General features: G+C 49.3%; 1 protein-coding gene across 1 annotated transcript in view; it reads left to right on the top strand.

The window, feature by feature from the left end:
• The window catches only part of TMEM131 (transmembrane protein 131), a 1081228-nt gene extending 1058301 nt beyond the window's left edge, over positions 1–22927 (top strand). The window contains exon 41 of the mRNA XM_078658243.1: positions 21802–22927. Within this exon, the coding sequence (XP_078514369.1) occupies positions 21802–22098 (297 nt within the window). The 3' untranslated portion in view covers positions 22099–22927. The remainder of the gene's footprint in view (positions 1–21801) is intronic.
• The last annotated feature ends 1822 nt before the right edge of the window (positions 22928–24749 follow it).

Genomic DNA, 24749 nt, shown 5'->3' on the forward strand with positions numbered 1-24749 from the left:
TTCCACCGCGTCTCGGGGGATCACTTGCAACTTCTGCAAGAGGAAGTCACGGCCCTCTTGGCCAAGGGGGCCATCGAGCGCGTTCCTGGGCCAGAAGTAGGGTGTGGTTGTTACTCCCACTACTTTCTGGTACCCAAGAAGGGCAAAGGGGGCCTACGTCCTATCTTGGACCTACGGAACGTCAACGGCTTCCTCCGGAAGGTGAAGTTCAAGATGCTGACTTTGGCTCAGGTCCTAGCTGCCCTGGACCCTGGAGACTGGATGGTAGTTTTGGACTTGCAGGACGCTTATTTTCACATCCCCGTCCTGCCAGCCTGCCGGCCCACCGGCGTTACCTGCGGTTCACGGTAGGCCACGAGCACTTTCAGTTTACCGTGCTCCCCTTCGGCCTTACCAGCGCCCCACGGGTGTTCACGAAAGTGATGGCGGTGATCGCAGCTCATCTGCGCAGGTTAGGGGTGTCAGTCTTCCCCTACCTCGACGACTGGTTGTTGAAGGTGGGCTTGCCCCAGACAGTAGTCAGCCACCTCCAGACTACGGCCGACCTCCTGCACTAGCTGGGGCTCCATTAACGTGCCGAAGTTGCACCTGTGTCCCTCTCAGAAGCTCCTCTTCATCGGAGCGGTTCTAGACTCGGCACAGTTTCGGGTTTATCCTCCCGAACAGCGGGTTCGGGATATTCAGGCTCTGATTCCGATCTTTCAGCCTTTATCCCGAGTCTCGGTCAGGTTGACGCTGCGGCTTCTGGGGCTGATGGCCTCCTGCATCCTTCTGGTGCATCACGTCCGGTGGCGGATGCAGGCTCTGCAGTGGGCCCAGCATCAGGGCAACTTTTCCGATCATGTCTTGATCTCGGAGGGCACTGCAAGACAGTTGCAGTGGTGGCTCACGGACTGCGATTGCGTCAGTGGCAGATCCCTCTCCCTACCCCACCCGGAGCACGTGGTTGTGATGGACGCGTCCCTCCTGGGCTGGGTGGGCCACATGGGAGAGGCGGAGATCAGAGGCATCTGGTCTCCGGCGGAGTCCTGGCTCCACATCAACCTTCTGGAGCTGCGGGCGATCCGACTTGCACTGAAGGCATTCCTCCACTCTGTCCGGGGGAGTGTAGTGCAGGTGTTCACGGACAACACCACCGCCATGTGGTACTGCAACAAACAGGGCAGGGTGGGGTCGTGGACCATATGCCAGGAGGCTCTGCGCCTCTGGCAGTGACTGGAACATCAGGGCGTGACCTTGGTGGTTCAACACCTGGCAGGATCTCTGAACGCCAGGGCGGACGAACTCAGCCGTCGGTGCATGATGGATCACGAATGGGGTCTGAACTCGGACGTGGCGCAAGGCCTCTTTCAGCAGTGGGGAGAGCCTTGGTTCGATCTATTCGCCACAGAAGAGAACGCGCAATGTCATCAGTTCTGCGCTTTGGAGTTTCCAAGGCGGCACTCGCTCGGAGACGCTTTTCGTCGCAAGTGGATGCGGTCTATTGTACGCCTTTTCGCCTATACCACTTCTGCCCAGAGTGCTGAAGAAGATCAGGCGCGACCGGGCCCAGGTTATCCTTGTGGCTCCGGACTGGGCACGAAGATACTGATATCCCGAGCTACTCAGCATGTCAGTCGGTCCCCCGATTCGTCTGCCTCTTCGGGAGGAGCTTCTGTCGCAGCAGCAGGGGACGGTCCTCCACCCGAACCTGTCCAGTCTCCACCTACAAGCTTGGAGATTGAGCGGCGACAGTTGAGGCCATTTGACTTGCCTCCCGAAGTCTGTAATGTCATTCTGGCAGCCAGGCGTCCCTCCACAAAGTCGGTATACGCCAGCAGGTGGAACAGATTTGTGGCATGGTGCATAGCAAAGGCTGTGGATCCACTCTCTGCACCCCTTTCTGAGGTTCTCCTCTTCCTTCTTTCTCTTGCCCAGCAGGGCTCTGCTCTAGGCATTATCAAGGAGTACCTTTCTGCCCTTTCCGCCTTCTTAAGGCTACCTGGTCAGCCTTCCTTGTTCAAGTCCCCAATTGTAAATAGGTTTTTGAAGGGCATTACACACGTTTCCTCCTGTTCCTTTCGTGATGCCCCAGTGGGACTTGAATCTTGTACTTACTTACCTGATGTGTGCTCCCTTTGAGCCGCTCCATAACTGTCCTCTCCGTCTTCTTACTTTGAAGACTGCTTTCCTGGTTGCCATCACCTCTGCCAGGAGAGTGAGTGAGCTCCAGGCTCTTTCTTCTACACCTCCTTTCCTCTCTGTCCATCCGGACAAGGTTGTGTTGCGCACAAGACCCTCTTTCCTGCCCAAGGTTGTCACGGCCTTCCACATCGGGCAGTCCATTACCTTGCCCACCTTCTTTCCGCATCCCTCGAAAGAGGAAGAGAGGCTCCACCGTCTGGACTCAAAGCGTGCGCTCTCTTACTATCTGGATCGCACACGCCAGTTCCGGGTGGATGACCAACTCTTTGTTGGTTACGTGGGTGCTAAGAAGGGAAAGACGGTGCACAAGCGGACCATCTCGCGGTGGATCATCTTGTGTATCCAGACGTGTTACTCTTTGGCTAAGAAGGAGCCCCCTGTTTGACTAAGGCCTCATTCCACACGGACCACGGCGACTACCACTGCCCTGGGCCGAGGAGTGCCCTTGCAGGACATTTGCCAGGCAGCTACGTGGGCCTAGCTGCACACGTTTGCAAGACACTATTGCCTGGACAGCCAAGTCCAGAGGGATGGCTTCTTTGGCCGTTCCGTCCTCCAGGACTTTCTGGTGTGATTATTGGTTCGCAGACCCACCACCGGGGTTGGTATTGCTGGGGTATCTATTCTAAGGTAAGGAATCTATCACTAACGTGTCTATTTCAGATGCACAAGTTACTACTTGTGTAACGATATATCTGTAAGAGGCATTAGTTAGTGATAGATTCCTTACCGACCCACCCATCCTCCCAGTTCTGCAAACCGATATCTAGGGTTACGGTCATCCCCTTTCAGGGCCCTAGTTTCATGGCACCAGTGTTGGTTCTATCATGGCTCTGCGTATCTGGCGCGGAGAAGCTGTGTATCAGAACTGACGTCAGCGCGCATGGGCGGCGTCTAAGTACTCCGACGACGTCATTCCGGCGCTAACGACGACGGACGCGGAGCCGCGGACGACGCATACCGGCACGCAGGGGTATTGCTACGCAAAATTTTCCGGATCCAGTCTGACGCCTGAGGATATTCTAAGGTAAGGAATCTATCACTAACTAATGTCTCTTATAGATATATCGTTACACAAGTAGTAACTTGTGCGACACACACATTCCCCATGCATTCCTATGGGAGGGCAAGCCAATCTCACACATGCACTCCGAGAGCGCACGCACTTTACACTGCGCCACAGTGCTAAAGTGCGCAAAGACCAGAAATCACTATAATGATGTAACATTAAAAGGCAAAAAGTTCAGGGGTGAACCTGCCAGAAGGGCCAAGTCCAACAATGACCTTAGTGAGGGCGTTACTTTTGTGCTAAAGATTAAGGGAGCCTTTGTCGATTTACGTGTTTTCGCCTGTTTTGCCTTTACCTCCCCACACAAAAAAGTGGAGGTATTGCCTCTATTGATATTGGAGGGTGAGCCCTGGTTCTTCAAAGCCTTACTAGCCTCAGGCAAGAGATGGACTACCCCGCTTGTACCCCCCCCCCCCGGGGGATCTGAGCCTTCATTCCATGCTTCCTGCCCTTCTTCAAGCCTCCCAAACCCAAAGTGGCCTATCTCGCCTGAGCCTGGGTGTCCCCGCAAGACTCTCTCCTTTCCTGGGAGCGGGATTGTCTCAGCTCACCTGTATCATTGCTCCCCCCTCCAATGCCGGCACAAACCTCTGTCACGCCGTCAGAGACCCGCTCCAATCCACCCCCAGAGACCTCGGAGGCACCAGTACTGCCGCCGCCTCGAGCGCCCCATAGGAGGAGGCTCCGAACTCTGCGACCTCTCTGAAGCTCCAGCGCTGCCGCGCTCCACCGCGACAAGCCTCGCAAAATCAGATATTAATTTAATGCGCCCAACAGTACTTCAGCAACAATCCATGCCGTGACACTCAGAAAGCAGGGGGCCAATGCAGAGCCCGAGTGCAGTGGCCGCTCAGTTAGCTGCCGCCATGTTCCCGTGCCGAAACCAGTCAATGTTACCCAATGGAAGAAAAGTGAGTTATCTGCTTGTGGGTAAGTACTCGACTGGCAGAGTTAAGGTTCTGGGCATAGACTCAGGGGTCTCCTAGGGTCAGGTAGGTACAGTTGTTACACCCTCAGCGGCACAGGGGCAGCCGGGTGCAGAGAGAGTAGGCCCAATGTTATCCTATGGAGGATAGGGGGCCTTCGGTTGGTGGCTGCTAGAAGGCAGGCCACGCGGCGGTGGGAGCTGGGCTCCTGGTCACTTGCTCAGGGCAAATGGGGAAGTAGATTAGGACAAAAGTTACACTCCCAGGGGCACTCGGGCGGCTGGGTGCAGGGTGCTTTTGAGCAGTCAGGCACTCAATGTTATTCAACCGGAGACTTGTAAATCGAACAAAGGCTGCAGGCTCGGGGACGTAGATTCTTCAGGTGCGACCATCACTTCGAGAGGTAAGTTGGGATCTTGGAGGATAGGTAGACACCCAGGAGTTGGGCACAGGGGGCCGTGGGGCGCCAACTACAGGGGTGTCTTTGGACGTCGGGAAACCTTACCCTCAGCTGGTCACGGTTTGAGGGGTCCCTTGTTGTGAGGCGTCCTCAGGATCATCGAGGAGGGTCTTTGGGCACTGGATTCCGGGTCACAGTTATCGGTGGGACGTCCTCAGGGTCTTTGTCCACTCTGGCACGGGCCGGGCTCGGTGGGTGCAGAGTGTGCTGGATTTGCGGTTCCTGGCTGGCGCCAGGGGTTGTTGCTGTTTGAGCAGAACCACTGCTCATGAGAGTCCCAGTCTTTAGATGAGCAAGGCAGGCAGGTCCTCCGGGGTTTTCGAGGTTGCTGTCCGCAGGAGACGCTTGGGTTTAGCAGGTTCAAGGATCAACAGGCCTGTAGGTTTCTGGGGCCAAATCAGTTGGTGTCGTCCTCTTGTTAGCAGCTGCACGGCAGATATTCTTGTTCTTCTTCTTGTTTTCAAATCGGGAATTGAGGAAGGAAGGTTCAGGGTGCCCCTAAATACTAAATTTAGGGGCGTTACAGGTAGGGCAAGGGCAGGGACCAATGGGTCCCTGTCCTGGGGTGAATACACCCTCTATCCTGCTCCTCTCCTGTGGGAGGGGGCAGGGGCCTACCTCTGATTGGGCAGGGCTCCCCATCCTCAAGATGGCGGTAGCCTGGAGTAGTGCTTCACCTCGCCTCTCTCACCTGAGGGGTGGAGTTGGCACAGGCTGGCTCACCCCCTTTCCTCACCTAGGGTTTCCCGTCTGTCTTCCTGCCAGAGTGGGGGTCAGAACCGGTGGGGGCCAGTTGCTGAGTACAGCAAGTGGCCTGGGGAAGCTCACAAAAGGCGGCATGCCTTTGAAGCTTCCCCTGCCCATCCTGGGGGAGGAGGCTTGGCACCTCATCCCAGGATGTGCATTGTTTCAGGTCCCCCCAGAGCGGCAAGCTCTCGACCCAGGGGTCCAGAAACATGTCTGGTGGTGGCAGCCTCGGTAGCCACGCAGTCAGGACACTGGGAGTTGGTTAGGTTTCAGGGGGCATCTCTAAGATTCCCTCTGTAGTGCATTTGGCATTAAATCCCACACTGGCATCAGTGTGGGTTTAATGTGCTGAGAAGTTTGATATCAAACTTCTCAGTCTTCAGTGTAGCCATCATGGTGCTGTGGAGTTCGTAATGACAACCTCCCAGCACCATATACTCTTAATGGCATCACTGCACTTACAGTGCCCAGGAATGGCCCTAGGTACTGTAGGAGCACAGGGCTCATGCACCTGTGCCCACACCACTGCCATAGTGCACCCAGCTAGAGGGGTGACTGATGTATGCCAGGGCATTGTGTTTGCATGCATGGCACACAGGGATGTGTGTCATGTCGACTCTTTGTTTAGTTCTGCACCAGGACACTCAGCCTGCAAAGGCAGTGTGTGTGTTTCAGGGTAAAGGGCCCCCAATGGTGGTACAATAAGTGCTGCAGCCCTTAGGGGTCTTCTCTGGTCACAATGCCCTGGGTACCTAGGGTACCTTTCACCAGGGACTGACATGTGACCAGAGATGCCAATTGGGTTTTTAGTTTCAACACAGTTTTAGGGAAGGAACACAGGCCATGGGCACCTGATTGGCAGGAGCCCAGGGCATACTCTGTCAAAGCACATCAGCAATTCAGCAAAAAGTGGGGGCATACCATGCAAGAAAGATGGCACTTTCTCACAAGTATTCCTTGAGTTTCTTCACCAAGGTGTTTGCAAGAGCTGATGAAATGTTCAAACTATGATCTGTCAGGACAAAGAGAAGGACTCATCACTTTGAAGCGGTTATAGCACATACTGTACAATAACGAGCAGTGACCAGGTTTGGGGCCCCTTTTTAGTACCTGGATAGTTCAAAACAGCTGCGACACAGGCACTCTGTGGTGGAATGCGATCCTATAAGTGTTCAGGGCAGTTTCTGCAGCTGGACTGGGTTCATCTTCTCGATCTGGAACACTGCTGTTCTACCAGGAACTCCACATGCTATAGGAGTACCACTAGAGCTTTGAATCATAGGAGCACCCACAATAATTCATGACCGAGTCTGTGTTAACAGGCCGGAGCGAATTGTCAGCCACCAGATCTTGTGCCACTGCACATGTAACATAGGATAAGTGTGGGCCTTGCTCTCCAACAGATCATTACTTCACAAATGTTAGGACCAGGTGGCAGACCAGAGAAAGATAGGCAGCAATTTGCAAATTTCCCATTGGGAGGAGGCTCAGCACAACTTCCACTTTGTATTAATTTCAGTTAGTAATATTAGAGGCTTGAGAAACGAAGAATAACCCAATGCTGCAGAAGAAGAAAAATTACTAGCCTGTAACTACAGTTCTCCTGCATTGGTACCTCTCTTAGCTTCATCTAGTACCCTCCACCTCACTTTAGTGAGGATCTTGTTGTTACCTTTCATGGTTAGTGTTATGACAAACTTACTTATGGAAACTTCTTGAAGAGTGGAGGTCAAACGTCATGATGCTATTGGCTAGTTAGTAAGTTTGTTAGGTTATGCATGAGGCCTTATTAAATTTACTGTCACTGCTGCACTAACATTTTCTACAAGGATTTCCCAGCCTGAATAATTCAAACATGTAAATCTGAAACATACACCCACTTGAAAATTGTTTCCAGATGTAAGTGACCTTTTCTTTATTGAAAGAAATTATTAATCTGAGAGGGTCTTATCTTTCTGAATATTCTTAGTTTTTGGAAATATCTACACGCACCATCCAGGAAGGTATTTCACCAAGCTCACTGTTTATAAAGACTAATGTAAAGATTGTTGGGTTTTTTTCAACTCCTCTGAGAAGACTTTTTTAATCTTTAAACTCCAATTGTTAATAGATTAATTTTATATCGTCTAAAGAACTCAGTGTTTAGGATGGATACTTTTAACCGCAGGTTCCTCACCTTTTGAATTCCCCAGGTGCTCTGTTGGAGCTCTAACTTCTCATAGCAATAGCTCATGCATGCTGTCAAGTAGCCCACGGGACTCCACGACTACCTTGTTCCACCTCCAGAAGTGATGGTGCAGAGCTGTAAATTTGTGTCCCCGTGCAATTTTCAGTTCCTTCTCTTCTGTGCTATTTGATGTGGATCCGGAGCCCTGCTCCCAACTTTGCCAGTTTCACCAACACCAGATTTACACAATACACAGTGTGCTAGAGAAATATACTCTCCTAAACCTATAGGCTTTAAGCCGTCCACAACTACAGGAAGCAGATGCCAGTCACAAATCCACCCTCTGTCTGCTTGTGGTGTCTAGCACCTGTACGTGCTCTCTGATGCACCCAAAACTAGTCTGATCCGTGTGCACAAGCAAAGCTGTACATCGCCTAACACAAAAAATCAGTGGACCCATTCCCACTCCAAGCTGTGGTCTAGGTCCAGGTTCTGGTGTCCCATAATGTTGTATCTTCCAGGAAGTCAAAGGACAACATATTATCCGATGCCCATACATTCACAATCTTGGTAATCCCAATGGCATTCCAAGCCCGTAAACCCAGCAGTCTTGAGTCCTTTGGGAGCAAAGTTCCATGCAATAGTGGGGTTTCATGCACCTGTTTCCCTGCCTATTCCTTCAATCTCAGGGCAAGGTGCCAGCACTCCAGAGGGATGGCCATTATGAGGGAAATGTGTTTGCCCCTAGGGCTTCATTAAACATTGACCACCTTTTAGCAAGTTCCTTGACAGAGCGCTTGACAGAAGCTTGGTCTAAACTGTGTTCAATTGCCTTAAATAGTTGCCCAGTGACTACACTGTATAGGCCCACCCTGGGAGAGACGGCCTTCTTGTCTCTGCACCCAACTCCTGAGAGCTTGGTGGATCAGGTTTCCACCAGCAATGTTTATCCCGTTGCGTTCCCTACTGCTCCTCCAGAATGCAAAGTGCATTCCTGAATTTGGCAAAAGGGCATTCTCCTCTACCGGTTTGACATTAAGATCCCTAAATGCAGTCTGCCTTTAGGGTGCTAAATGCACACCATATGACATCTGGCCAGTGAGATCTTATTTTCTACCCCTGACAAATTAATGCCTTTGTTCAATTCTAGATGGACAGACCTGGGCAAAATACATTTGAGTGCCTGTCTCTCCATAACCGACTACATGGGCTGCACCATGGGCACCAGTGTTGGGATCAGGCAGCATACCTGGATGTGTGCCGCAGTATTTTTAGGGATGTGCAGACACCCCTTATGGGCATGCTATTTGATGGTTGCAGTGCTTTCAGAGAGGAAGCGGATTCTTCGTTGGAGTACTTCAAAGACAGCTCGCTCTGTGGAATTGCTATCTCCAGCTTGTCAATTTCACCAACAATACCAAAAATGTAAAGGTCTCCTCTGTCACCAGAAACAGCCCTCGCAACCCTTGCAGCATTTTATGGGGGGGCTCAAGAAGATGCAGTGTGCAAGGGAAAATGTCACCTGCTAAGACAACCAGGAGCAAGCGGTGCAGAGACCATCACAAACAGATGTCGAGAACAGACCCTCATGAGCTATATGCCAGTGGTGCTTGGGGTACAACTTCAGTTTATGAAACCATTGTACCCAGATAATTCGGAAGGCCATTTTGGATTCTACCAGACAGAAAAGTCCAAGAAGAAACCAAAAAAATCTAGGCGGAAATCAGCCCCTTCCTGCCACTCTCCAAAGAGGGCGCCAACGTGCCACACAGTAGCTCCTGGTCTCTATCGGTGCCCATCCTAAGCCAAGTCCCGATGCACCCCAAATTTCCTGGTCTGTCAGCAAAAACACAGCAAGTAAAGTTCACATTTTCTGTACTTTACCACTTCCTTCTAGCACACCTTCAAACCCTAAAGATCTGCAGTGCCCCGCAGTTCGACTTCCGCCTGAGGGTCCGCCTTCGGCTCTGTCTGTGCCCCTTAGCCTGCTTCGTGTTCTGTAGCGGCTCTGCTGCAGACTTTGGTCCCGAGGCACCACCCGCTGCGCCATTTCATTCACACTGAACTCTTAGTAGGATTCCCTACCCATTGTGCTTTCCGACTCTAAGCAGAATAAACCCTAATCTCAACTGAGGAAGCGCAACCAACTGACAACCCTTCGGATTCTGAGATCTTTCTCTTACCATGTGGATGGACTCTGACATTACACAATCTTTTTTTTAATTTAGCACTGATTTACACAATGACCATTTTGATGAAAGGGATGATTTTGTTTCCTAATATGATGAGGAAAATTGGTATGATGACCTACAGATTGCCATTGGCCTGGATACTTTTCCAGACACTGGCCTTGTGCCCCCCCCCCCAACATCTCTCCTCTTACCCCTCTTGTTCTGTCATCGAAGAAAGATCCTTCTCCAGTTTGCTGTGCAAAGGGCGGCAGAAGTACTGGACATACAGCTACCTACTATGGAAGTGAAGACTTATGTTCTATCAGATTTACTCTAGCACCCACAGAACCTCTGTCTATTACCATTTAATGAGGCCCACACATATACCCACATGAGCCAAAACATATTTGGGGCTACCAGTCAGTTGGCAGGTTACCTGTCTCCACGAGATCAGTACCAGGCAATCCTGACTTTCTTACACAGCTTCTCACACCAAAGAGCTTGGTGGTTCAGGCATCCTCTATTAAGGTAAATCTCAACTCTGTTCTCACCACCCCACCTAATCGTGAGTCTAAGCTCATAGACATTTGGCAAGTGCATCTTTTCTGCCACAAGCTTTGCTCTGCAGTCGGTAAACACCAGTTGTTTTCTTGGCCACTACTCCCATGCCTTTGGGGGCAGAGTGGCTGCAATTTTACTGGCAGCTCCAGATGACCTCTAACTCAAGTTCACCAGGATGGACACAATGCAGCAAAATTTGTGATCCGTTCTGACTTGGACACGACTGGTCAGGCATTTGGTACGACTTTGGTACTATGGTGCCACACCTGGATGAGGTCTACAGGCTTCTCTGGGGATGTTCAAGAATCCTTATAAGACATGCCATTCGATGGCTCTTACCTTTATGGCTAGAATGGAGACTACAGGAATGTTTTAAAGGGATCAAGGCCATAGCATATTCCTTGGGCATGTCTGCCCCATCCCCTTGATTTCATCAACAATATTTCATCTTTCGAGGCTATGGTAGGGTTTTCCAATGCCCCCAGCCTTTGATCCCAGTTGCCCAGCCTACAGGTTTCCCAGTCCTTTCATGGCCATTGATGTTTCTTTCAAAGGTAAAGCCCAGGAGTTATTTCCATAATTGGCTGATTTGAAATACTAGTCAGTCCCTAGTACAGTGCACTGTGTGTGTCCAGGGCCTGTAAATCAAATGCTGCTTGTGGACCTGCAGCACGGGTTGTGCTACTCACATAAGCAGCCTGTAAATGTGACTCAGGCCTGCCATTGCAGTGCCTGTGTGCAGTCTAATACTGCCATGTCGACTTGGCAAGTGCACCCACTTGCCAGGCCCTAACCTTCCCTTTTCTTACATGTTAGTCACTCCTAAGGTAGGCCCAAGGTACCCCTGTGGGCAGAGTGCAGTGTATGTGAAAGGTAGGACATGCCCTGGTATGTGTGGCATGTCCTGATAGTGAAATACTGCCAATTTCGTTTTTCTCTATTGCAAAGCTATCTGGTCCCATAGGATAGAATGGACACTTTGCTTATAACATCTGATAAGCCTAACTACCCCTGGGAACAAGGTAGGAAAATAAAGTTTAGTATGTTAAAATGCATCCTTTGGTGAGGGTGATTTTTACATTCTGTGTTTGAAAATACCACTTTTAGGAAGTAGGTATTTTCTTGCTTAGCCATCCAGAATGCTTGTGCTATGATGTGCATTAGTCGTCTGGCTTTGGAGTGACAGGAGCTGGGGATGTGCAGTCGCTCCAGAGAGTCTAAATGAGTCACCGTTAGGCTGAATAGATCTGGTCTGCATTTTGTGTGGTGGGTGGAGTAGCACCCGAGTAGGGCTGTGTCTGCCTTCCACACTGATGGCTCTGCCCCCTGTTGTGTGTCTGGAGCCAGTGCTCACACTGACACTTGCAAAGTGCCCCTCAGAACTAGTTTGGACTGGGCTCAGAGCCCTGTGCCAGGAGAGAACAAAGAGAGGTACTGTATAATAAGAGGGGCCCAGACTTTTAGATCACTTCTGGGAAATCAAGAGGAACCTTTGCCAAGGAGAAGAGCTGGAGAAACTGAGGAGGAATACTCCCCCTGTGCTGTTTGGGGTTGGCCTGCTGTGGCTTATTTCTGCCAAGGAAAGGGAAAAAGAACGTTGCTGTTTTCTGTGTCCCCTGCTTGAGGAAGATCTCCATGGGCTTGAAGAAGAGCTTGCCTCCTGTTCTAAAGTCTCAGGAACACAAAAACGTCACCCCAGCTCCCCTGAACTTACTGGCTGGGAGTTCGGACCTGCCAAGAGGTGCCTGTAGCTGTTCTGGGCCACTGGAGGTTGTTCTGGCTGTTGGGAGCTTAAAAAGCAATGCAACAACAAGAAGCGGGACACATCTACACTGTTTCCGACGCATCCCCAAACAAACTGTCGCAGCGCCTGCCCAAAGCTCGAGAAATCGCCACACGCTGCATCAAGTGCACTGGTCTCCGAAGTCCAAGATCACCACACCGAACCCACGCGTCGTTCTGGATCGTCGCATCGAGGCACCAAGTTTGCCACATCGTTGGGGGACGCAGAAATAAACCAACACATCACCTCCCCATGCAGTAAGAAACTGACACATCACCTCCTCTCCATTAAGGAACCATAGCATCACCTCCCCTGCGCAGCAGTAAGGAACCAATGCATCACCTACCCCGGAGCAAGGAACCAACACATCACCTTCTCTAAGTGTGAGGAACAGACCCATCACCATCCCTGCGCCCCTTTTTGTTTGTGTGCACGACTCATCCAAAGCACTTTGTGAGAAAAGTGTTGCATCTGCAATTTGCTTTGAACTGAACTATTTCTACCATTTGAAAGTCATATTTCTATTAGTGTATTGTGGATTTTGGTCTTGTTTGGTTTAGATAAAGATTACTTATTTATTTTTCTAAACTGGTGTGGTGTCCATTTGTGGTGTTTTCACTGTATTACTGTATGTGTTCACAAATGCTTTACACACTGCCTCTGAGATAAGCCTGTCTGCTCGTGCTAGGCTACCAAAGGGGGTGAGCAGGTGTTATTTTAGAAGTGCATCCCCCTTATCCTGACCAGGAAGAAGGGTCCCTACTTGAACACCTCTACCAACTAGAGTCCCCCCTTTCTAACACCACGACATCAGGAAAAATGGGCCCCTCAAGCTGCTGTAGCAGGAAAACCTCTTTAGTGTGTCCTTTGTGGCACATAGCCACCCTGTTAGGGGCAGGAGCCGCCATTGCCTGCCAGGGTGGCAGACAAGAGGGTTCTCCAAATTCTCCATCAGTGCTACACCCTCTGATTTCTTTCCGCCCTGCTGCACCTTCCACCACCCTCATGGCAGTAGACAGAAGACCACCTGTCTGTCTCGCTACTTTCTGGTGCCGAAGAAGGATGGAGGCATTCGTGCTGAAGGACAAATTCAAGATGCACATGCTAACCCAGGTACCATCAGCCCCTAGACCCCTGAAACTGAATGGCAATGTTGGGCCTGAGGGACACTTATTTCCATATCGCTGTCCTACATGCCCTTAGGCACTATCAGCATTTCAAAGTGAGCCTGCAGCATTTTCTGTTCATAGAGTTCTCTTTTGTCCTCACTGCTGCCCCCCCCCCGGAGTTCACGAAAATTATGGCAGTGGTCGCAGCCTACCTGCAGAGGTTGGGGATACCTTGGCGACTGGCTGTTGAAGGCGGGCACACCCCAGGCATCAGCCACCTCCAGACAATGGTGAACCATCTAACATTGTTAGGGTTCACTATCAACATACCAAAGCTGTTGGACTTGGCCCTTTTGGCAGGTTCACCCCTGAACTTTTTGCCTTGAGCTCTACAATGATGGTAGTGATTTCTGGCCTCTGCACACTTTAGCACTGTGTCCCAGTGTAAAGTGCGTGCGCTCTCTGAGTGCGTGTGGTGAAATTGTCCTGCCCTCCCATAGGAATGCATGGGAAATATGTGTGTCCATGGTAATTTCTGATATGAGAAGAGAGCAGTTTAGTATGTGCAAACTCGTGAGAATAAATGCTGCTCAATGGTGTGCGCAGATTTATTGTGACTAGTGAAGAAGTGCCACTTTTAGAAGTTGGCATTTCTGTGAGCAGTGTGTCCGCCTGCCTGATGTGAATTACCTGTCTGGCTTGTGATTGACAGGTGCTGTATGATGTGGGTGGCTCCAGGAGCCAGGATGGGTCTGCCCGGTGGTGAATAGGGAGATCTGTATGTAGATGGGAGGGAGGAGGTGCACCTGGGACCTTAATAGGGCTGTGCCTTCCCTCCACAATGCTGGCTCCACCTCCTGTGGCGCGTCTGATGTCCCTGGCCTGTCCTGTGAATAGAAGTGAGGAGCTGAGCAAAACAAAAAGCTCAACAGCTCCCCTGAACCAGTTGTATCTGGTTCTCCCATTGCCTACACTTTTAAACAAAGGATTTTCTGTATAAAAGAAGGGGCTGTGACCCAATGTAAATGTTCTGGCTGTTGGATCCAGCTTCCTGCAGGGCGTGCTGCTGCTGGGCCCCAGGCGGACTTGCCAGGAGGGCTGCCTCCCTGGGCCCAGCTATGCCCTGGAACCTTTTTGCTTTATTTCCTTATTTAAATACTTTTGGGACCGTTTGTTTCATTCTCCTTGCCCCAGGACTTTGGCTTCATCTAGCGCCTGGAAGTGCTATCCTTTAATTGCCCAGCTGAGGAGGAGCGTGGGCTGCGCAGCGCGAGGCTGTTCGCCTCGCTGGAGGAAATCCCCACCAGAGGGATTCCCCCGCATTGTAGCGGGTGCCCACCCCACTTATTTTGATATTTAATTGCAGGTGCCCACCCTGCATTATGGCAGCTTGTTTTTATTTAATAGAGCAGGTGCCCACCCTGCGTCTTCATTTGAATTAGTGCGCGGGTGCCCACACCGCGACTTTGCCCTTAATTAAAGCAGGTGCCCACCCCACTGTATATTTTTAATTCCAAGGAAGTCTACCCCTCATTTCCTGCCAAGTACGGATCACCACCAGCCCGGGAAACTCGGGGACACCCACGCGACATAACAGGCAGCGCCGCGCTGTGATTGGAGCCAGCGCCGCGCTGAGATTGGAGCCAGCGCCGCGCTGTGATTGGAGCCAGCGCCGCGCTGTGATTGGAGCCAGCGCCGCGCTGTGATTGGAGCCAGCGCCGCGCTGTGATTGGAGCCAGCGCCGCGCTGTGATTGGAGGAAGTCCCGCCCGCCAAGAGAAGCCGCCCAGAGGGAGGAAGCTGGCGCCTGCCGGTGCAGGGCTCCCATGGCTAAGGGAGAGCCCCGTGGGCGCCAGCAAGCGAAGCGTGAAGGCGGAGTGGGCTCGAGGCACATTGCCGGTGCCTGCCCCCACCGCGTGTGAGGAGGAGAGCTCCGTGTCCCACTGGACAGAGAGAGTTCCCGAGGAGCGGGGGCTCTCCAGTGCATGCCGCGACCCAGAGACAGCCTATAAAGGGCTCCCATGAGTGAGGGGAGCCCCGGAGACAGAGTCCTGCCCACAGATGGAGGAGCTCCAGGAGAGCAGCCCGGTAAGTTAAGAAGGACTGGGGGGCTCCGTAGGTGCTTTGTTCGTGCCGACTGCGGCACTGTAGATTAGTGGTGCTGAGTGGTCCCGCCAGGGAGCGGGCCACTCAAACCTGGGGCACAGTGATTCTCAGAGCCTAAGTTGCTCCACCATGTGCATATTTATTTAAAGCGCCAGTGCGCTCCACAGTGCTTGGGGGCAAGTTCTTCTTGTATATTTGGCACACAATTATTTCAGGAGCCAGTGTGCTCCAACGTTTTGCTAATTGTTTTCAGAGCCCCGTGGCTCCAACGTTTGGCGCATTTGTTTCTAAGGGCCATTGAGAGCCCCTGCCTCATTTTCTAACTTTCACAGCTGCCCAGCAAGTAGTGGCAGCTGCACCGTTTAGGCCTTGCTTTATTTTAGGGGTCATGCTGAATTCAGGAGTGAGACGCACTCCTTCGCCCCCATCTTTTCCTGCGCAGCACTTAGTGCCAGCTGCTACGTTTAGGCCTGCGCAAAGTGCACACACATGAATTTCGCTGCGTTGGCAGCGTGCCCTGACTCTGTTGGACATAGGGCATTTGAGCCCCTTTTTGAGTTGGCCAGGGGGATTGTTAGGTTTATAGGGCACCAGGCCCTAATGTGAAGTGGTGCTAGGAAATGTAATGTGTGTAGTATGTTTTACGCACCCTGTGTTATACCTCTGAACTGTGGTTTATGATTATGAGGTTGTTCTGCATATCATGGTTTATACTAGTGAGATTATGTTTCACTGTGTGATGTATGCCCCTAATGTGAGTTATACTTAGGAGGTTAGGGTCTAAGGTGTTTAGACTTGTGAGAGGATTGTATAATGTGTTTATGCTGGTGAGGTTGGCGCAGAATGTAATTCGCGCCTGATGTGATACTGTGCATAATGTACTTTGTCACGGGCTGATGCTCAGTACAGTGATTGCCAGTGTTTACTGGTTGTAAGTTTATGATCTGTTTTACTTTTACTAAGTTCGCTTTGTGTTGGTTCTGACAGTGATCCAAGTGGCCCTGTTATATGTAAATAATTCCCTTGTAGATATGACCCAGTGCCAGGTGGCACCATGTATATTATGTGTTTTGAGAATACAAAGGCTATTTTTGATATAACCTTATGTGGAGTTCCTTTTGTAGTGTGCCTTGGATGTTGCTGTGGGCATGCGCAAATGCTTTACACATGGCCTCCGGAATAAGCCTGACTGCTTGTGCCAAGCTACCAAGGGGGTGAGCAGGGGTTCTTTGGCGTGTAACTCCCAAGCCCTGACTAGAGTGGTGGTCTCTGCCTGGCTTTGGCGCAAGCCTCAACCAACCAGAGATTCCCATTTCTAACCAAGATCAAACCGGATTTCTCAGTCCTCCCATTGCAGGGCCTGTGTGTATTTTACTGCCACTTTGAGTTTGCATTTAAAACTACTAGCCAAACCTTAAACTCTCCTTTTATCACACACAAGCCACCCCTAGGTAGGCCCTACATAGCCCATAGGGCAGGGTGCTGTGTAAGTAAAAGGTAGGCCATACACTGGTAAGTTATGCATGTCCCGGTAGTGACAAACACCCACATTTGTTGTTCACTACTGTGAGGCCTACTCCTATCATAGGTTAGCATTGGGAATTCCTTAATTAACTTTTAAACTGTAATTCCCAATCAGAAATGAGTAGCTGCATCATGTTTTATATCTTTGTAATGGTAAATCCTATTTACTGGTAAAGTTGGATTTAACATTGTTATAGAGATGCCACTTTTAGAAAGTGGACATTTCTCTGTTACTTCTCTGTGTGCCTGCAGCCAGTCTCCAATACATGTCTATGGTAGCTGACAGCTACACTTTGTGAATTCCTGCTAGACAACCTCAAACACAGGAAGGGTAGGTGTGACTGAGAACTCATCTGCATTCTGATAGCTCTTCATGTGCAGGAAGAGGGGAGGGGACTGACACTTGCATTTGAATAGGCAGTGTCCTGTTTCCCACGCAAAGGGTTGATTACCCTCTACTGATAGTCTTAAGATGGGGCTGGAAAGAAAGGGCCTGGGCCTGTGTACACTTCAAAGACCCTTCTTTGAAGTCACCCCCACTTCAAAGGCACAACTGGGGCTCTGACCCTACCAAGATAGTATACTATGAAAAACTCTTCCAGGAGTAAAGACTGTTGTGCTACAAGGATTGCCACTCTGCTTGACAGCTGCTCTAAAAGAACCACTTTTCTGTGCTGCCCTGCTGCCTGCTGATCTTTGCCCTGCTGAGGACAAGGACTGCACCCATCTCACTTGAACCCTGACTAACTCCAAGGGCTTGATGGTTTGCCCCCTTTTCAGAAGTCTCTGGGCCATCAAAGACTTCCTTCAACTCTGCAACAGCACCTGGTCTTTGCCTTCTGTGAGTGGTGCCAGTCCAGTTCTGGGCCGTTAAGAGGTGAGTTCTGCTGTCCAGAGCCATAAAAATAGATGCAGTGCTGACTTTTTTGCCGATCTAAACCGACACAGTGCCCTTTGACGCCGACCGAGTTCCGATCTGATGACATTCCTGAACAGCTCTCCAACGATGCGAGAGCTGAGTGCGAGGTTTGACGATGATGCAGTACTTGCATAGGAGGGATTTGACTCCGACTCAGTAACCGATTGCGAGGTTCCACAACAATGCAGCGTTTTCATTGGAAGGGGTTTTGATACCGACATGGGCCCCGACTGCGAGGTTTGATGACCAGTGCCTACTTTGTAAGAGGATCGACACCATGTAGGACCAGACTGTGAGGCTCAACACCAACACATCTATCTAACTACATGGATCAGAACCAACGCTTCAAGTCTTCGACTCATACGCGTACTCCATCCAAGGTACTTTTCCAGCAGACCCTTTGTGGATCCTGTAGGCCAGCTTGCCCACCATCGCGGTCAACCTAAACTTTGGATTTACAGCGGTCCAGCGTCACCTTATGTAATCCCTTAAAAATTAATGTAGCTGGTTCTACTAATTTTTTATTTTTGGGGGGGTTTTGTTTTAATCATAAACATATCTATTGTTGTAAGTCTGTTTGGAGTATTTTTGGTGTGTGTGTGTGTGTGTGTGTGTGTGCGTGTGTGTGTGTGTGTGTGTTTGTGTGTTTATGTGTTTATGTGTTTGTGTGTGGGTGTGTGTGTGTGTGTGTGTGGGTGTGTTAGTGTGTGTGTGTGTGTGTGATAGGGTGACTGCAGGTTATCTATTATTGTGTATCTAGCTTACCCTAACTAGAGTGGCAGTTCCTTCTTGTAGAAGCTGATAACCAGGACATTAGGTTTATGATCCCAATGCTCCAGACTCGGTCCTGGATCTCAGTGCTAAAGAGACTGGGATTGCTGAACTCCAGCATTCTGCTAGTAAAGTCCGGCAGATGGCACATGCTGGCTCTACAGTGGGATTGGACGTCCCAGTGGGTACAACACCAGGGGAATCTGTCAGATTGTATCAGGATTTTGGAGGAGAATGCCAAAGACCTTTAGTGGTAGCTGCTGGACCACAATTGGGTCAAGGGTGGACCCTTATCCTTAATCTACCCAGACTTGACTGTAGTGACAGATGCATTGCTTCTGGGTTGGGGGTGCCATTTGAGAAAGGTGGGATCAGAGGACTCTGCTCTTCGATTAAATTATCTGTACTGACAAGATTGCTGAAATGTCTTCAGCATCAATAGTGCTTACTGGCTCATGTCACCTGTGCCAAAGCTGCTACTGCTATGCTGGTAAGTGGAGTGCTTGTCCAGGATATGTATCAAGTTGCTACTTGAGAGTCAGTACATAACTCCACAAAGAACTACTTCCTCAACAGTCAGGTCTATTAAAATGGGCATTTTACCCGCTTGGTCCTGCAAGACTTTTTGATCTGAGCCAGTTTGCATACCCACCACCTGGGGATGTACCGTTGTGGTATCTATTCACAAGTTAAGGAATTTGCAGTTAGACGTATACTTTAGAAGAACATATTACTTACCTTTGGTAATGTGCTTTCTGGGGGATACTCTAACTGCAGATTCCTCACAGACCCTATCTCCTTCCTGTAATGTGAATTGGACTCTGTTTTTTCCCCCCATCTAAAAAGGTGCCAATTTTGAAATCTACACACTGGTCATGCCAGTACGTTCTGTGTCTGAGTGTGCGAAGAGCCTAGGAAAGCAACCAATGTCAGAACACATGAGTAGTGCTTATTTGTGGCTCCACTTGTCACTTCTGGGGCAGATAACGTCAGCATGAAGCTGCACGACCACCTACCATTGCACACAAGTACAGCTTTAAAGTCTCCAGATCCAGTGTGGTTATTAACAAGGTGAGGAATCTGCAGTTAGAGTATCCACCAAAAAGATTGTTATTGAAGTTAATTTTTCTCCCCTGCCACATTTGCAACCCCGCCACATTGATTTCCATGGCCATGAATCGCCATTCTGTTGCATATTCCACCAGTTTTTATGCAGACATCAGCAGACCATGCCTTAATTCTTGTGCAGGTAGAGTAGTCCCTTCGAGCCGTGGGTCCATTGATATAATGCAGGAGGTGTAGAAGGGTGGGGGTGCTGCTCTCGTTATTTCCTCTAGTATCCAAGAAAGATGACGGACTCTGGATGTTTCTGGATATTTGGATTTTTAAACATTTTTCCTTCAGTGTGACAAGTTTAAGATACTGACTTTACCTAGGTTCTTTCTGTGCTGGATCCTGGGTTGAAACTTGAACTTGCAAGATTCGTACTTTCATTTTCTTGTCCTGCAGTCCCACAGACTCACTCACTGCTTCAGACTCACTCCTGTGTTCCAGCATGAAGGGTTTAGAGGCTTCCTGGCCTCCATACCACCTGCATCCTGCTGGTCCCACATGTCCATTGGCTCATGCGGGCCAATGTCTGTAATGGGCTCAGCACTAGGTTTACCTTTCGAACTGCATCCACAATTTGGAGGAGGTAGCCTGGGATCTTCAGTTGTGGCTGTCAGGCACAATTCTGATGTGACACAAATGATTCTCTCTACTAAATTTGAGGCTCACAACAGTGACACATGTATTGTCTATGGGTGGGGACTGTCATCTCGGGAAATAGTAGACATGGGGCTTTTAGTACCAGATGAAGTAAAGGCACCACATCAGCCCACAGGAGTTTCATGGTATTCGGTTGGCTCTGAAGGCCTTTCTCCTGTCCATCAAGATAAAGCAGGGTAACATCTTAACAGATTCCATTACCACTATGTGATACTACAAGTAAGGTAGTGAGGGTGGGGTCACAGATCCTGTGCAAGGCAGTAATGCACCTCTGGCAATGGCTGAACCATGAACTGATATCCCTGAAGGTAAATCTTGGTGTGGGCTAACTGAATGCCAGAGCGGACCAGCTCAAAAGATGTCAGGTGGCGAATCATATATGACCTCTTTATTCAGCGGTTGCTCAAAACATCTTCACCCAGTAATTCATGCTGTGGTTGGATCTTTTTGCACCACCAAGAACTTACTGTTAGTTATTGCACACTGGATTCTCTGCCTAGAGGTTCCTGGGTATACGCAGGCCTCCAGTAACCCTCCCCATTATTTCCTCTCCTACCTCAAGTTCTCAACCGACCAGGGGCAGATAATCCCAGTTGCTCCATATTGGGCCTAGAGTTGTAGTAACATGATCTCTTGAGCATTTAGTCTCCGATCCAGCTCTATAGACCAGACAAATGTCTCAGAACAGGGCTAACTCCTACACCTGGATCTCTACAACTTGCACTTCCATGCATGGAGATTGAGTGTCACCAGATGGGCAGATTTGATTTATCTATGAAGTAGTGGATGTTATTTTTATGGGTAGACGCTCTTCTATCACATATGTTTATTCAGGCCACTGGATGAAATGTGTTGCCTGGTGTGGAGATTGTCAAAATGTTCCTTTGAAGGCAAAGCTGTCAGATGTTTTATTTGTCTTTGACCCAGCAAGGCTTTGCTGTGAGCACTCTTAAAGGATATTTGTGAGTACGTAAAGACTTTTTTTCATTTGCCTGATCAACCTTTGTTATTCAAGCCAGTACTTGAAATGCATTTTTGTTTGCATATATGTCCCCTTGCGCCCACTATTATGCCTCAGTGGCATCTTAACTTCTTATTTCATTCGTTGTGTTCACACCCTTCAAATTGAATTATGTAAAATGGATTTATTAAATGGGCAAAGTTTAAATTGAAATCTTTCAGATAAAATTTAAATATCAATTTAGGAGTCTTCATGAAAGGAATGAAGATCAATTTTCAGTGGATGTTTTTAAATGTTTCATTAATTAATTTCAGTAACGGTTTTGTTTTTGAAAATGTGATATTTTGAAGTATTGGGCCTCATATGAAATGCTCCCCTAGAAAAAGGGTGTGCTTGATAATGTAAGCCAGATTGGGTTACTTGGTTTAGAGGGTGTGCACAAGTGCAAGGCCATAGGACCAGAATAACCTGTTATTCTCGAAGTGATTGTTTCTCTTTAACTTGATATGACTTGAACTTTATATTGCGTAATCCTCTGTACGTTTTCTAAATCATCATGTTTTTGTCTTTGCAGTCCATTCTTGGCAGTAGTGGTATTCCTTGGCCAACAACCACTCCATTCAGCAGTTCCATCTGGGCCAGCAACATCAACAACACCCTTCCTTTCACCACTCCAGCAAACTCTCTATCAGGAATTAATCTTATGGGAAATGAAAGTACCTCATCTGTGCCCTCCAGTTCGAATGCTGCTACAAACCAACCTGATACAATGGGAGGACAGACCTATGATCCCTGGCGAATATGGAGCCCCACCATAGGGAGAAGAAGCTCAGATCCTTGGCCCAGCTCACATTACCCTCATGATAACTAAAGTTTTCAGCAAAAACCAAAAGAAAAACATTTGCATCAGATCATGATACAAATTTCGAACCCGCCATTTGTTTAAGACTTTGTCTATGCAGGACAGCTCCTTTTTATTCCTTTTCTCTTTTTTCTGTTGCTGGGGGTTTTCCTTTTAGACTTGGTAAGAGTTATGTGCCAGCCAAGCTTTTTGTTCTCTTTTACATCTTTCTGTTCAATTATGCTTGTGTGAGATTGTTATTCTGCTTTCCATAGGCTGAGCTTTTTCCCTTTAATCTTATCTCAGATAATGGTTGTATATGAGACTCATCACTTGGTTGCCACATCCCATTCATTTATTTATTTATTCACCGGCAATGAGCCGGGTTTAACATCCCAGATTGGGAAACCTATTTCAACTACTGTATAGAATCGTCCCCAGCATGCAACTTTTTTTTATCTGATATTTCCAGGCTTTGGTTTTAACGAGAGAAGTTTTTCTCCCAGTATTATGTTCCTGACATACCTGATCTATAAATAAATAAAAGAAGCACTTTGTGCTAGATATGCAGAGTATTTTTTTAAGAATAAGGTTCTTTTTGTTATTGAAGATTACCGAATGTAAAAAAAATTAAAAAAAATGCAACACACATGGATGAATGTAGGAGCCTTCAGTTAAGACTTTTAAACATTTTCTGTGCTGTTTGTAATTTTGGGTCTGTACATTTAAAAAAAATAAATGTGTTTTAAAGGTGAAATGCTCTTTGCCAAGTCCTGTGGTCCTGACAGGATTCCTTGGGCATTTACCAAAAAGATGCAACTTTTTGTTGTACTTTGACAATAAATGAGATTTTTCAATACTTCCAGTTTTGAGTGAGTTTATTAAAACCTGCCCTTCAGCCTTAGTTAGAAGAGATGTGTATTAACTAATGTTTGCTTACATTTTTTGAGGTGGAATGCAGTTGTGCCAAAGTTTAATAGACTCCAGGCTGATTCTTTTGATAGGTCAGTGCATGTATCTTCTGATAAAGTGTTATAGCCCCTGATTCCTCACCTTGGGAGTCCTGCTGGTAGCCAGATGAACTGGGATCCATGCTCACCCCCGCACATCACGCCAGAAACCTCTGTATCATCCTAGATGACCAGCTCACAATGAATAAACTGGTGAACGCAGTGACCTTATCCTGCTTCCTCATTCCCATAATGCCCGCAAGATTTTCGAATGGCTCCCCATGCACAGGCCCCATAATCAGCAGACTAGACTACGGTAATGCGCTGTACATCTGATAGAGACGTCTAGCCGCAGATTCCTTAACTTAGAATATCCCCAGGCATCACACTGGATCCGGAAAACTTTTCTGCAGCAGCACCTCTACGCACTGGGCAGCGGCTCTGCCCGGACGTCGTCCACGGGCATGACGTCAGTGGAGCCATATATGCCCCTCCCAGCGCGCTGATGTCAGTTTTCTTCTTTTCCACGTCCGAGCGCGGATCCTGGAAAACCAGCAGTTCCTTGGCCTGCTTTTTGGGCTTTCTAGACGCCTTCGGTGTTGGGTGTAAAAGTGTGCAATGCCTTCCGGCTTTAAGGCTTGTGAAGCCTGTGCGCATCAGATGTCTGGCACTGACCCGCACCTCATTTGTATGTGGTGCCTCGGTGTGCACCATGACTCTGACTGTGACGCCTGTTAGCGGATGAAATCAAAGTCCTTGAGGGAGCGTCGCATGAAATTGCTGGCCGCACGGCTGTCCGGTCCGGCTCCCTCCCGGCGCCACTCCTCTTCTCTGGATCGGGCTACTTCCCGAGGTTGCTCCCGCGACAGATGTGCGGCAATACGTAAGCGTAAGCACAGGTCTTAGCTTACTGAGTTCTTCTTCCGCAGCCCGTGCCGCTGCCGCCCATTCCTCTCGCACTGAGCGGGGAAAAGGCAAACGGCGGCCTCACCCTCCGTATCTCCCCTTTCCGGGTGTCGGGGCCAACGCGTGCCCAAATGGAGGCCGATTGTAAGGCACTACAGGCTACTTTCGAGTCACTCCCTCTCCCTGGTGCGCCTTCCGGTCCCACAGAGGTAGCAGGCACTCATTTCGGGTCCTCATCTGCGGACGTTTCCCCGGCACCGGCTGTGTGTGTCGACTCAGATTCTGGAGCCCACGCGCCGCCGCCAAGCCATGGCCCAGAGCCCAGCCAACCCAATCAGTCAGCGCATAGCTCTGTGCGGCTTTCTGAGCTGACTATGTCCGGGTCGACGCCGGGTACTACCCCAGGGTTGACGCCTGCTCCGGCATCTCTTGCTGTGGGATCGGCGTCGGTAGGCGTCCAGGTCGAATCCTCTGTGGAGGTTGTCGACGTCCAGGTGACTCCTATACGACGTCGATCGACGTTGGGACCGGCGTCGAGTCTGCCTCCCTTGGTGGTTGCACCCCTGACTCCTCGGGCGGCAATAGGTCACAGCGACGTCCGTCGACGCCACTGCTTTCATTTTTTTTTTTTCAAACAGATTTTATTGGCATTTATCAATCAGCAAAATACAGATACATTTTCATCCAGACAGGAAATATCCACAAATCCCCATGTAGGATCCATCCCAGTGAGTTTGTACGTCCCTCTTCCCAGTCTCTGCTTATGCTACGGACGCCACTGCTTTCATTTATGCCTCCTCATATGGAACCTGATGCTTCCCTGGA

This window comes from Lissotriton helveticus, chromosome 8 (genome assembly GCF_964261635.1).
Source record: "Lissotriton helveticus chromosome 8, aLisHel1.1, whole genome shotgun sequence".
NCBI classification, from domain to species: domain Eukaryota; kingdom Metazoa; phylum Chordata; class Amphibia; order Caudata; family Salamandridae; genus Lissotriton; species Lissotriton helveticus.